Source organism: Dendroctonus ponderosae, unplaced genomic scaffold (genome assembly GCF_020466585.1).
Source record: "Dendroctonus ponderosae isolate FM_Combo_2020 unplaced genomic scaffold, Dpon_F_20191213v2 Dpon_F_20191213_6, whole genome shotgun sequence".
Classification (NCBI taxonomy): domain Eukaryota; kingdom Metazoa; phylum Arthropoda; class Insecta; order Coleoptera; family Curculionidae; genus Dendroctonus; species Dendroctonus ponderosae.
The window spans coordinates 1,972,738-1,985,141 of NW_026018814.1; the positions used below are offsets into that span (position 1 = coordinate 1,972,738).

Sequence of the window (12,404 nt, forward strand, 5' to 3'; positions counted from 1 at the left end):
GTTTTCTTCTAGGGATTCAGCTGCCATGGGCGGATAAAACATCAAATGAAAATCTTTTACTTTTCCTTAATCTTAATGTCCAAATTTTCTTTAATCCTTCTTCTTGTCGTTCTTTCGGTGGCATGTTTCATCGAGAAAAATTTAAAAAATATATATTTTGTACCTGCTCATCTCCTCTTAGTTCGACTTATTGTAAATAACAACCTGTTTTTCACAGTTTGTGCTGTTATGGGCGATATTAATCGGTCTGTACTCAGCTCGTCTATTTTCGTCATCAGGAAGTCGGCTTAATTATTTTGTTGTAGTCAAATGTGGGAAATTTTTAATTCAATCAATTTGGTTCACCATTAGAAAAAATGACTGGCTGCAAATCTCCGCAGAACCTTCATATTTTTTTGGAAAAGTCCGGTTTTCTTCTAGGGATTCAGCTGCCATGGGCGGATAAAACATCAAATGAAAATATTTTACTTTTCCTTAATCTTAGTCTCCAAATTTTCTTTAATCCTTCTTCTTGTCGTTCTTTCGGTGGCATGTTTCATCGACAAAAATTTAAAAAATATATATTTTGTACCTGCTCATCTCCTCTTAGCTCGACTTATTGTAAATAACAACCTGTTTTTCACAGTTTGTGCTGTTATGAGCGATATTAATCGGTCTGTACTCAGCTCGTCTATTTTCGTCATCAGGAAGTCGGCTTAATTATTTTGTTGTAGTCAAATATGGGAAATTTTTAATTCAATCAATTTGGGTCACCATTAGAAAAAATTACTGGCTGCAAATCTACGCAGAACCTTCATATTTTTTTGGAAAAGTCCGGTTTTCTTCTAGGGATTCAGCTGCCATGGGCGGATAAAACATCAAATGAAAATCTTTTACTTTTCCTTAATCTTAATCTCCAAATTTTCTTTAATCCTTCTCTTTGTCGTTTTAAAAAATATATGTTTTGTTCCTGCTCATCTCCTGTTAGCTAAACACAATCCATATGCAAAAAATGTAGTGACTTAATGTACCAAAAACAGTTTATGAATTGAAGCGTGCACCCAATGGAGAATCTTTGAAGAAAACGACGATCCCAAGGTTTAAAGTCCCTAAACGAAGCCCAGGGAAATTACCATTCGATGTTCAAGGTGCATTCGAGTTCTGATTTTCAAGTGGTGGGGTATGAAAATCTGCGGTGCATAACAAATTCAGGAATAGTATAAAAGCGCAAAACTTACTACCCAAAAGTAACAGACTTCATCAAGTGCTCAATAATAACAGTAACCGACAAAGTCCATCAAAATGAAAGCCATGTTTGTTACTTTGACTGTGGCCACAGTTGTGGTTTTCGCAAGTGTAAGTAATTTTCTTTTACTATTATTTATTCGTCTTCAAAATCAACAAAATTTGCGAAAATTCCTTGTTGATTGTTAAAGTCTTCGGGCTTTTAGGCCGTCGTCAAAGTTCTTCGTGACTTTTCCCCAGCACGAGTGGCTAGCTTCTTCACTGGAGAAGTTATTCATCAGTTTCAAGCAACTGCCCAAAAAGCATTTATTAACTTAAACATGTTTTTGCACACAAACACACCCTTTAAAGTAAACAATCATTACTTAATTACCCGTCATCATTCGTTTGTCTTCGCAAAAAAAACTCGTCAATTTTTTGCACTCAACTAAGGCAATTAGCCGCAGCTTAAAATCCCGGTTACATAAGAAAGATAAACTTTTTGAAGTAACCAACTGGCAAATCCTTGGGCCAAAGTCCATTGAGCGGCTCTTGAAGAAGGTAAACGATAAATCAGCTGAAGTGATCAAGGTTTCGATTTTTTTTGCAATATTTATGTTGTTGCTCCCAATAGGTGGGAATATCGCTTCACAGTGTATATAAAGGAGATATTTTTATCAGAAAACAAGTCACTCTGGTTGAACACTCTACAACTGCAAGTTTACTAACTGATTTTTCGAAGTAAAAAAATAATTTGAAATGAAAGTTTTCATTGTTGCCTTTGTAGTGCTCGGGGTTGTCTTTGCAGTCAATGTAAGTTAATATTTTTTTCTTGGATTTGGGTCTTTTGGTCCTTGTGCAGCTAAGAAAAACTAAAAACACTGTGATAACAAAAATGAAAATAAATTGCTAATAGAGAAATGGTTAAGCTGGTTGATTTCCTGGGGCTGAGTCCAACAAGTGGAAATAATCATTTGATTCATTTTGAATGAAAAAGCTGCAATAAGCAACAGTTTAATTAACGTTCGCCATTCACTACTATCAAAGCTCAATTAAACAATCAATTAAATACTAGAATAACGCGCGTTACATAAGTAGGCAATTAATTCTAGGATAATTATCATGATTCATCCATGTATAGGACTCTTAAATCTGATTGTAGCAATGAGACTTCCAAGGCCAGAATCAGCTGCAACTGCAAAGCTCATCGGGAATTTAACTAAATATCCTCTGAATTTGTGCTCTTTTTATGCAAAATTTGCGTCCATTTTATGTGTTTATTCTGTGCAATTCACTTTGTCCTTTGGCAGTTTTAACTCGGAAACTTCAGGCTGACTAGCCAGAAAATCATATCTCAAAGTCGCACAACAATCCTTGAAACAAATTGCTCTTTGTTTGCCTCAAACAATGCTCAACAGTAACGATGGACGTTTTCCTCCCAGTTATTGCCGAAATCATTTAAACGAATGGATGAAACGGCTTAAGATCTATGGGAATTTATTGCATTGTTACGGATGAAATTTACGAGCGTTGCACCATTATTTGTTTTCAAGTGCACAGTGTTTACACGCGTGAACTTTGTCAGATTTCATGGCGTTTCTTCCAACATATTTCAGGCTGATTTGACCGAGGAACAAAAGCAGAAGATCGTGGCCAATGGAAAAGCATGCGTAGCTGATACTGGAGCAGATCCGGAACTGATCAAAGCAGCTCGTCAAGGAAAATTCGCTGACGATGCCAAGTTGAAGGATTTTGCGTTATGCATGTCGAAGAAAATCGGCTTCCAAAATGAAGCTGGCGAAATCCAAAGCGATGTGGTGCAGCAGAAGTTGGGATCTGCCATTGGGGATAACGAGGCTGCCAAAAAACTGGTTGAAAAATGCTTAGTTTCCAAAGGAAGCGGCGAAGAGACCGCCATCCAGTCCTTCAAGTGCTACTATGAAAACACCCCAACTCATATCGCAGTATTCTAAGCTGATGCAGTTTCTATTTCTATTACACCCGGCATGATTTGACGAAGTAAAAAATGCGGGTTTATTGTAAACTGTTCGATTCTTCTTCAGTATGTAACTACTTTTAAACAAAACATCCTTTCACTATTAAATCTGTTGCCCCAAATAAAACGTCGATTGGTTTATTTATTTAGTCTCAATATTCCATTCACAGATCCATATTTCATGTTCAAAAACAAGAGAAATTACTTCGGAAGCGACTATTTTTTGCTTGTTCTGCTCACATCGCTTCGAGCGAATTAAATATTTAACAAGCAAAAAACGCAACCTGAAAGCATTTCATTGAATTGATCAAATAGAAGCGGACAAAATGAAAATAATCTCGACGCAACCAACATTATAAATATCACAGCAGGAAGAGAATATGCAGCGGAAAACAAGAAGATTTATTATTTTTCCATTGGCATACGAAAAAGTGCACAATTGACTCTGTCGGCACTTGGAAGATGTGGATTTTGGTAAACAAACCAATAAAAAGAGCTTTTATTGTTAACCGTCGCATTTGTTCAAGAAGTATCTACATTTAAAGCCCCCGTATGGTCACATGCAGATTTTAATGTGCACCTTGAACTGAATGGCCGAACAGTGACGGCAAAGCAATATATTTTTAATACCATTAAACCACATAAAAAATCACCAATTTTCGGGGTTTGACTGTGATTCTTTTAGGCAAATTGCCTTTGCTTCTTTTGCGACATGTTCACAGTCAGAAAAGTGGCATTTTTTCTTAATCTCTCCAATTACTTCTATTCGCGTCTGTCTCTTCTCTATTCGTCCTTGTTTGCTTCTGTATACTTTCTTCATCCGAGTTCAATAAATTGTGTGAAGGACTTTGAAGCACTTTTTGCATTAATCGTTCATGAATTGTATCCACCAAAATTGCAATAAATTCGCAGGAAATTAGGCAGGAATAGGTTTTTCTTAAAGGAGCGAAACTGGGGGTTTTACGGGATCTGAGAGTATAAAGAATAATAAAGCTCTTCCCTTGAAAAAAACTGGTTTTGACCCGTCACTGGACGTTTTTATGTCTTTTAAATTCAATGAACGTAACCTGTTTACAGCAGTGCAAAAGGCTCATTATCTAATTGAGGTGAGACTGTATAAAGAGGGTTCAAACCGGGTCTCTGCACACAGTTTCATTGTGGTTTTAAGTTGATCCAGAGCCCAAATCCTCCAAAGCCATAATGCAGCTTCTATTTGCCGCAGTTTTAGTTATCGCTCTAGTGCAGGTACGTTTGGTTTTTCTATTTATATTAGTTGGAATTTTCCAAGATTGTTCAGTTGAAGCTCTGCGCCTATTTTCAAGTAAATATTTTTTGGGCATTGCACAGCCTAATTAATATTGAACATTTTCTTTGATATCGTTGGAAAGCCATTAATATTTATTCTTGCCAAGGCTCTTAATCAGCTCGAGCTGGCAACGTCAATTTCCCTCAAGCTCCCTGCCGGCTAATTTATTTTCCCGGTTTAAATCCCGGATTCTCAAATTCTATTATTAATTCATATTCTTCTCGGACGAAAATAGATGGTATTTGAATCTTGAGCAAGATAGACGGTAATTTAATTTTTGCAGAGTAAAACTTTTCAATTTTGGCAATTTATAAGCAGAATTTTCACCTCATTTTTCTCTAGTTAATTACTCTGTTATCAGCCATACTGGTTGTTCTGGTTGAAAAGCTTCAAAGCGAAATAGTTCAAAACTTTGCCTCAAATTCCGGCAGAAGGGTGCTGAATAGCGCTTTATTTTCCCTAAATAACTTCCCATTGTCCTGTCTCTCTGATAAAACAGCACAGGGCTGATAGCATGAGAGGAAAAAGGCAGCTCTGCAAACGGGTGTAGTAGAAAGAAACGAAACATCGACCGCGCCACCGCAGGCGTCCCTTTCTAGCGGATGCATTAACTGTTCTACCTTGTTCCACTCGTTGAGTTACTCAAACTAATGCTCAGATTTTCTTAAACTAGGTAAATTCACTGACAGACAAGCAAAAAGAACTGCTGACGCAACACTATAATCAATGCGTTGCGATCTCCAAAGTGGATCAAGCAGTTCTACAAAAAGCGCGTGCTGGTGACTTTGCTAACGACCCCAACTTAAAGACGCACATTAAATGCATTTCTGAAAAAATTGGATTCCAAGGCACCGATGGAAAGTTCCGTCGGGATGTGATTGAGAAGAAGCTGAAAGAGACCATTCCTGGAGACAATGCGAAAAATGCGAAGCTGATCGAAACCTGCGTCGTTGCCAATAAAGACCCCAAATTGCAAGCCTTTAATGCGTTCAAATGTTTGTATACAAACGCCAAAATCAATCTATTGTAAGCGGATGGTTTTTTAGGCTCAATGTAATGAAAGCCGTATAAACGTAGATAGTAAATATATTGAAAGGAATGGAGAGTGTTTATTAATAAAAGCGCTTACTTAGAATAGAAGCTTATCATTTATTAAATAAAATAAATTAAAATCTATAAAACCCGAGGTCGAGGGGGCATTAGAAAACACCAGTAATCTCCGGAGCTTCATTGTAAAAGCACTTAAAACTCTGGAAAGCTGTGTTCAAGGCACTGTCCTGAATCCGAGCACATTTCTCGATAATCCTATTGGCCTCCTCCGCATTGAAAAGCTCAGTTAAGCCCTTCCGGATAACGTCAGTCTTGTATTCACCTGCCTCGTTCTGAATCTGGGATTTTTTGTTGATGCAGAAAAAGTATTGTTTCAGTAATGGTTCGTCTTGGAAATCTCCTTTACGGGCACTTAAAACAGCGCTTCGGGATACGCCGCTTTCTTCAGCGCATTCTTTTATGATTTGGACTTTTTTCTCCTTTTTTTCCTGCGAAATGGCTCCGAACTGCAAAAAACGTCAATTGGTAGTTACGCTTTTCAAACGGATAAATAATGATCGGCGCAATGAACTAGAACTAATATTATGGATCTTCTGGATAAGAATCCATTGAAAGGCAATTTTATTTCGCCTGCTTTATCATTTTGAAAATGTTTGAAATGTATAAGCTTCAATGCTTGAAAACACAGTTTGGTTGGTTTTTCGGCCGTTTGGGGAGACCTCAGAAACACCGAAACTTCAATAAGAAAGTTTTTCCTGTCAAGACCAAAAGCCCGAAAACTTCACCAGTTTCACAAAGTATCAAGTATTTTTTTCAAATCCAAATTAAAATTAATTCCTGGGGTTCACTCATTTATTGTCTCTATTTAGCAATTAAAATACGTTTCGGTGTATTTTTCCACCATCATCAGTTTTTATGTGTAGCGTTGCTGCTACTTTAAGCCTTGGCATACATTTTCAAAATGAATTAATTTTGATTTGAATTTGAAACACAGTCAGGAAAGTATGTACAATTTTTTTCAAATCGAAGCCGTCCGTCCAACGTGCGCACATTGCAATATAATCCATCTTCTAGTCAAGAACGCTTAAATCCCATACTATTCAACGGCAACATTTTAATATAAAGCAACTGAATTCCGTTTGCATAGACAGCATTTTCCATTTCCCAAGTCACCTTTCGGTCCGTCGGTTTTTCCGTCCGCAACAGCAAATTTCCAGTTGAGCGTATTTTGATTCGAGTTTGAAGTGGAATTTGGAAGCCGAATGCTTACCTTAACGCTAAACTATTGGCTTGGCTTAAATCGATTCCACTGGACTTTTATTGGTCGGAAGGCAAACACTCATTCTCTGGACGATTCTCGTGAAGAAAGCAAAATAAGAGCCGCCCCAGAGATAAGCCAATATCATCCAGCTTTGAAGTCCGAACAATCGAAAGTCTTTTTCCCAATTTAATAGCTTTTTCCGCAAGGGCCCGTCGATCATAATAGAGCAGGACGTTTCATTAAAAATAATAAGAGACATTTCGCGTCTTTATAAAGTTATATCTCGGATGGAATGGTCAAGTTCTCCCAAGGGGACGCCAAAGAGCAAAAGGTTAGCGCGGCCACAAAAGTAAAATCCTGAAAACTCGCTCTGGGGAAACTCCCGTTCCTACTTCCAAGAAATAAATCACTGTTGGCCTGAATTCACCCCCGAAAATATTTTCAGAACAACGAATCCCCATTATGGTTATGTCGGCTAACCATGAATAAAATCAACATAAAACTAACCTGGGTGAGGGCTAAATGTCCAGGAGAATTCTTGTACAGGCACACATGAGCATGGTAGGAAGTCTCCTGAGGAGTTTCTTTCTTAACAATGCACTGGTCAATGAGTTTCTGAACCAAAGCAGGATCATTGAACAGTTTCAAGCTCTTTTCCTTCAGAACATCCTTCAGCACATCGCCAGCTTCGTTGATAAACCCGGCCTGTTTCCCCATGCAGAACGTGAACTCTTTGTAAATGGGATCTTCCGAGAAAATGCCTTCACGGGACTTTTCCAGAATTTCCCGGTCGATTCCAGTCTCTTTGATACAGGCACGTCCATGGGCGATTATTTCTTTCGCAGCTTCTTCTGGAATTGGAAGGTCTCGGGGGAAAATTTCCAAATATACCTGTATAAAAAAAAGTGTAATTTAACAAATAAGGTTGACAAGAAGGAAAAACTTACTGGTGAATTCTCATGAATACATTTCGAAACAAACAGAGCGGTATTTTCAGGCGTGTCCTGCTCGAGAAGACATTTCTGGCCCAGTTGATCAACTATCGCGGGTTTGTCGATGACTTCGCCGAACTTCTTGTAAAACAGGTCCTTATCAATGGAACCATCATCGCGTTGAATGCCGCTCTTCTTCGAGAAGCAAAAGATGTAGTCTTTGAACTTGGCGTCTTCGAAAAGAACGCCTTGTTTTCGGGCTGCTTCAATTGCTTCTTGGCCCAGAGGATCCTGAGCGGCGCATTCTTTGTGTTGAAGAAGAGCCTGTCGGCTTTTTTCATTGGACACATAGACGACTTCGGGAGCCACCTTCGAAGCAGAGGTGAAATTGCGATTAGCAATTCAGAATGGAATTAAGGAGGTTTTACCTTGAATAGTTCCATATTAGGAGCCACTTCCCTCAAGCACTTGGCAAGGTAGTAGGAGGTTTCTTGGGGAGTGGCTTTTTGTGCAACACACTGCTCCAACAGTTTGGATACCAGAGCTTCGTCATCAACCACAATCTTCACTTTCCTTTCGAAAACGTCCTTTTGTATTAAGCCGTTGGCATCTTGGAAGCCGGCTTTCTTGGAGAAGCAGAAGAGGAAGTTTTTGAATGCGGGATCATCGCTGAAGATGCCTTTTCTGGATTTTTCGATTAGGAGCTGGTTGACTTTGGATTCGGAAATGCAGTCCTGCTGGTAGGCATCGAGTTTTGCTTTCTGGTCATTAGTCAGCGGTGCACCCTAAAAAGGCAAAAAAAACATTGACGAGCTTGAAAAAGCAGCAAAAATTGCACAAGGTGGAATGGTGGTTTCAATCAAGATTGAGGAAGCTTTGAAGAGTGGAAGATTTTGAGGCTCGGTTTTTTGATGACCACAACAGAGCAACGAAATGCTTGATATTGATTTCAGAAGGTTTTTTTGTAGACCAGAAAGACCGATCCATAATATTTTTCACTTTTCAAAGTTTTCGTTTTACTCAATACTACCCTACTACGTCTTGGACCATGATTGACTTTATTAAAATGTTTTGACTGTGAGGTAAATCTTCAAATGAGTGTAGAATATTGTTGATTTTTCACTGTTCTGAATAAACCATTTCGCATTTGAGTGGAAGCAGTTTTGCACAATTTACATCTTCCGACTATTATAGTGTTGATGGATTTTTACTTAGTATTATTGGCAAGACTTCGTCCCTCATATTTCATATATTCATCACCTTTTTTACGCCTCACCTACTGATTAAATACGCAGTAAAAATGGGAAAAATGAATCTGAACTTGGCAAAAGAAAACGAATTAAATCTTGTTGCGTAAACAAAATACAAACAAAAAATTAATATTTCGAAACCGCCAGAGAAACAAGCAGAGGTAATGGAAAAACTTTGGAAAACTTACCCTCACTTGCAGAACAGCCACCAAAATACAACAAGCCGCAAAAGATCTCATCACTACTAGCTGAGAATTACAGATATGATTTTCACATTCGTCTTCATCGGCTTAAATACCATCTCATGAACAACAAAATCAACGTCTATCTCCAAGATCTAAAAGGGGCAGTAGAAAAAAAAATAAAAAGTTGATCGATTTGTTTGAGAACGACTTTGAAGCGGGTCTCCGATCAAATCCAGAACCGGATTGCAAAAACCGCTAACTAACGAATAAAGTGGGCCTTTTCTAGAAGCCTTCTAGAAAAACAGTGTTTAAATAGAAAGTCGTTCTTTGTGCGCACCAAATAAACAAAAGCCAATTGCAAAAAAATGTTCAGCTTCAAGTGCGAAAATTTCAATTAACAGAAACCTAATTAAGCAAGCAAAATAAAAAATCGCAAACTTACAAAACGGAATCCTGCCCTGATGATTTTTTAACGGTAAAGCCGAAGCTCCCAAAGCCAAATGTGCAAATTTTTTTCGCTCCAGACCACTCCAAATCTTGTGCTGTCTTCTATGGTACATGATGAATTCGCTACTAATTGCCAAACAACATGAGAAATGAAAGAGTTCAAGCGGAAACATTGGCCGTGACAGTCAAATTGCGGCGTTCATCGACCTTCAATATCTAAATTATTGTTTTTGGCCACTTTAGATTTTGTTCAAATAATATTGAATATTAATTGGTCAAGGCTTTTCGCACATAACATGCATTGAAAACACTGCTCGTTCTATCTGGGTCAGCAAAGGCTGCAGAATTTTTTGAACTATTTTCTTCCACCTTTGTTTAACCTGCGAGAAAATTGAAATTATTTAATGTCTCCACAAGGATCAATGAATTCTTTAGTCCAAAAAACAAATAAATTTAAAAAACAATGAAAACGCGGTTAAAACTGATATGAATGTCGCAGAATTTATCTGGAAAGAAGTCATTTTATTTCGGGATGTTGTGCCGAATTTATTTGCCTTTCTCCTTTCCAAGCCGGGAATTATTGGAAAACCCATGAAAGAACACGTAATATTTATTTCAACCGCTCCAGCTTGCACAAGGATGAATTTTAACGAATATTTATTCAGACAGAAGGCTTTCAAGAGGAAATATGGGGCGTTGCGAGTATTGTGATAATACATACATGTGTAGGGTAATGGAGAAATAAGTAACACTAAGTATAATATATTGACTTCCTGAATTATCATTAAAGTCGCATTAGATCAGTTTTGTTAGGGCAATTAGCTGGCAATTTCGAATGACAATTTCAATAAAAACTCCGGGATGGAAGTTTCAACTGGTACTATTTACCGCGACCTCATAGTTTTCGCGATGAAAACTTTAGTTTTCTTGTATTCGCTTGTGATGGTGGCAATGTGTCAAGTATGTATATTTTACATATGGAGGGTGATTTCGAACTTTGGGATCAAACAACTGTAGAAAGACTGTCTAGTAATGTTTCCGCTTCAAAATCGCTATAGCAATGGTGTGTTTGCTCGAGTTTTACCGGCTTTGGCCATAAAATAAAACGTAAGAAATTCGGTTCTTTAACATCCTGATAAAGCAGCCACACAACATTGAGCTGTGTAGGTTTTCAATCTGTTGGCCTCATAAAATCTTCAACTTCTTCACCTCTTTATTGGTCCCATAGTTCCAAATCACTCCATACAACAAGCAAATTTTCGATAAAAATAAACGTTTTGCATTAGTTTAGCCTGCCACGAGAAGACATCGGCAAACTCCTGCAAACAAATACAAAATGCCAAAAGAAAAGTGGCGCCACTCAGCAGGAAATCATGGCAACTTTAAGAGGAACTTTCTCTGATAGTCCCGAGTTAAAAAAGCACTTATTTTGTCTAGGGGTTAAGCTGGACTTTATCAGCAAGGATGGCGTGTTTCAGAAGGATTCCATACGCCATAAAATGGCTGTGATCATTCCAGATGAATCGGAGCTGGAGGATCTATTGGAAAAATGTTTGGTGGAAACGAAGAATCCTGCCGATTCAGTTTATCAGTCCATTAAGTGCTTTTCCAAACAGAATATTTTACCCAAGTAATATGCGGGTAAATTTCTTTGTGTATTATTCAATAAACTGTGGTTTTTGTCATTAGGCTGTTATGAATTCAGAGTCCGAAGTAGGAAAAACTAATTGAAGCATTAGACTTCAAGGATTGTTATGCAAAACTAATGCGTTGCAAGCAATTTGAGCATAAATTAATTAATCATTGATGTAACTAATAGCCTTCTAAGAAGACAGATTTAATTTAGCCATGAACTTGAGAAATGTTTAGAAAATGTACGCTTTTCGGCTTTTAATCTATTTGCTAAAAAGTGGCTTTCCAGATGGAAAAAATGCGGTAACCCAAATGCTCATGTTACGGTAATGACAAAGGCTTATTCAATTAGCTTGGAACGACCAATTTTTCGAAGGATTCTGCATTGTTTTGATGAATTTACGCCCACCGCTACCTTGTTTATGCTACTTGGAATTGCGAACAATGACTATGCAAGACATGTATCAACCGAGAAAATATTGAACCAAAAAAATATGAAAAGTTACGTTAACTTTTGCTGTTTGATTATTTTCAATCCAGCAAATCGTGACTTCAGTTTGCTTGCTTAGAAGATAATCACTCTAATTAGTAGTTATTTTTTTATCGGCCCGTTTATAATCATCACGAAGCGAAGTGAATGGTTTATTTTTTCCGCGGTCTGTCTATTCTAAATATATGTAAAATGATGGATTTTCCAATGAGCTGGGATGATATAAGATCGGGAAACCCGTCAAACCCACATGTTATCGACACAACAGCATCAAAGTGGATTATTCCGATAACAACTGCAAGAAGGTTACAACTAATTAGGCTTGGAACGTTTATAACACCTTTGTGGAAATTTCGACTCGCTTAAAACATGCGGGAGCGTTGTTCATTCCATATACTATGAATGTTTAATTAGGTGTTAAACGTCTGGTTAATTGTTTCTTTGGCGACGTTTTGTTAGCACGAGATATTTGCATCCTTAATCTCGATCGAGTAATTGGAGCTGCCTTGCAAAGGTTTCCCAGATTATCAAAAGAGATAGACTTTCGAGGCCATTCCTTGAAACTAATGGGTTTTTCGGGTTTTTAGGCCGTCGTTCGGTAGAATTTCTTCCTGACGTTTCGCAAGCACGAGTGGCTTGCATCTTCAGAAGT

General features: G+C 37.9%; 4 protein-coding genes across 7 annotated transcripts in view; 3 read left to right on the top strand and 1 right to left on the bottom strand.

The window, feature by feature from the left end:
* The window catches only part of LOC109536321 (calbindin-32), a 35,288-nt gene that overhangs the window by 12,827 nt on the left and 10,057 nt on the right, over positions 1–12,404 (top strand). The window lies entirely within an intron of this gene.
* Positions 1,208–3,340, top strand: LOC109536326 (B2 protein). Of its 2 annotated transcripts, none has more exons than XM_019902495.2 (2): positions 1,208–1,335; positions 2,820–3,340. In XM_019902495.2, exons 1-2 carry the CDS (start codon positions 1,282–1,284, stop codon positions 3,174–3,176), a joined length of 411 nt encoding a protein of 136 aa, XP_019758054.2. In that variant the 5' UTR covers positions 1,208–1,281; the 3' UTR covers positions 3,177–3,340. The 2 variants fall into 2 exon arrangements, with proteins under 2 accessions (XP_019758054.2, XP_019758055.2); XM_019902496.2 differs by lacking the exon at positions 1,208–1,335 and adding an exon at positions 1,880–2,016.
* LOC109536328 (B2 protein) lies at positions 4,314–5,640 on the top strand. The gene is made up of 2 exons (XM_019902497.2): positions 4,314–4,444; positions 5,179–5,640. The coding sequence occupies exons 1-2, from the start codon at positions 4,400–4,402 to the stop codon at positions 5,533–5,535; spliced, it is 402 nt and encodes a 133-aa protein (XP_019758056.1). The 5' UTR covers positions 4,314–4,399; the 3' UTR covers positions 5,536–5,640.
* On the bottom strand, positions 5,635–9,752 carry LOC109536320. The gene is made up of 6 exons (XM_019902486.2): positions 9,626–9,752; positions 9,187–9,335; positions 8,177–8,533; positions 7,764–8,117; positions 7,324–7,707; positions 5,635–6,061 (listed from the first exon to the last, which is right to left on the bottom strand). Exons 2-6 carry the CDS (start codon positions 9,235–9,237, stop codon positions 5,705–5,707), a joined length of 1,503 nt encoding a protein of 500 aa, XP_019758045.1. The 5' UTR covers positions 9,238–9,335; positions 9,626–9,752; the 3' UTR covers positions 5,635–5,704.

What these genes read in the sequence shown, in the direction of transcription:
- LOC109536326 (XM_019902495.2), top strand. Translation starts at nt 1,282, where the DNA reads ATGAAAGCCATGTTTGTTACTTTGACTGTGGCCACAGTTGTGGTTTTC. An exon ending in CAGTTGTGGTTTTCGCAAGT is followed by an intron (nt 1,336 to 2,819) that starts GTAAGTAATTTT and finishes AACATATTTCAG; the next exon opens with GCTGATTTGACCGAGGAACA.
- LOC109536328 (XM_019902497.2), top strand. Translation starts at nt 4,400, where the DNA reads ATGCAGCTTCTATTTGCCGCAGTTTTAGTTATCGCTCTAGTGCAG. An exon ending in TAGTTATCGCTCTAGTGCAG is followed by an intron (nt 4,445 to 5,178) that starts GTACGTTTGGTT and finishes TTCTTAAACTAG; the next exon opens with GTAAATTCACTGACAGACAA.
- LOC109536320 (XM_019902486.2), bottom strand. Translation starts at nt 9,237, where the DNA reads ATGAGATCTTTTGCGGCTTGTTGTATTTTGGTGGCTGTTCTGCAAGTG. An exon ending in TGGCTGTTCTGCAAGTGAGG is followed by an intron (nt 8,534 to 9,186) that starts GTAAGTTTTCCA and finishes TTGCCTTTTTAG; the next exon opens with GGTGCACCGCTGACTAATGA. An exon ending in GACATTTAGCCCTCACCCAG is followed by an intron (nt 6,062 to 7,323) that starts GTTAGTTTTATG and finishes CGTTTTTTGCAG; the next exon opens with TTCGGAGCCATTTCGCAGGA.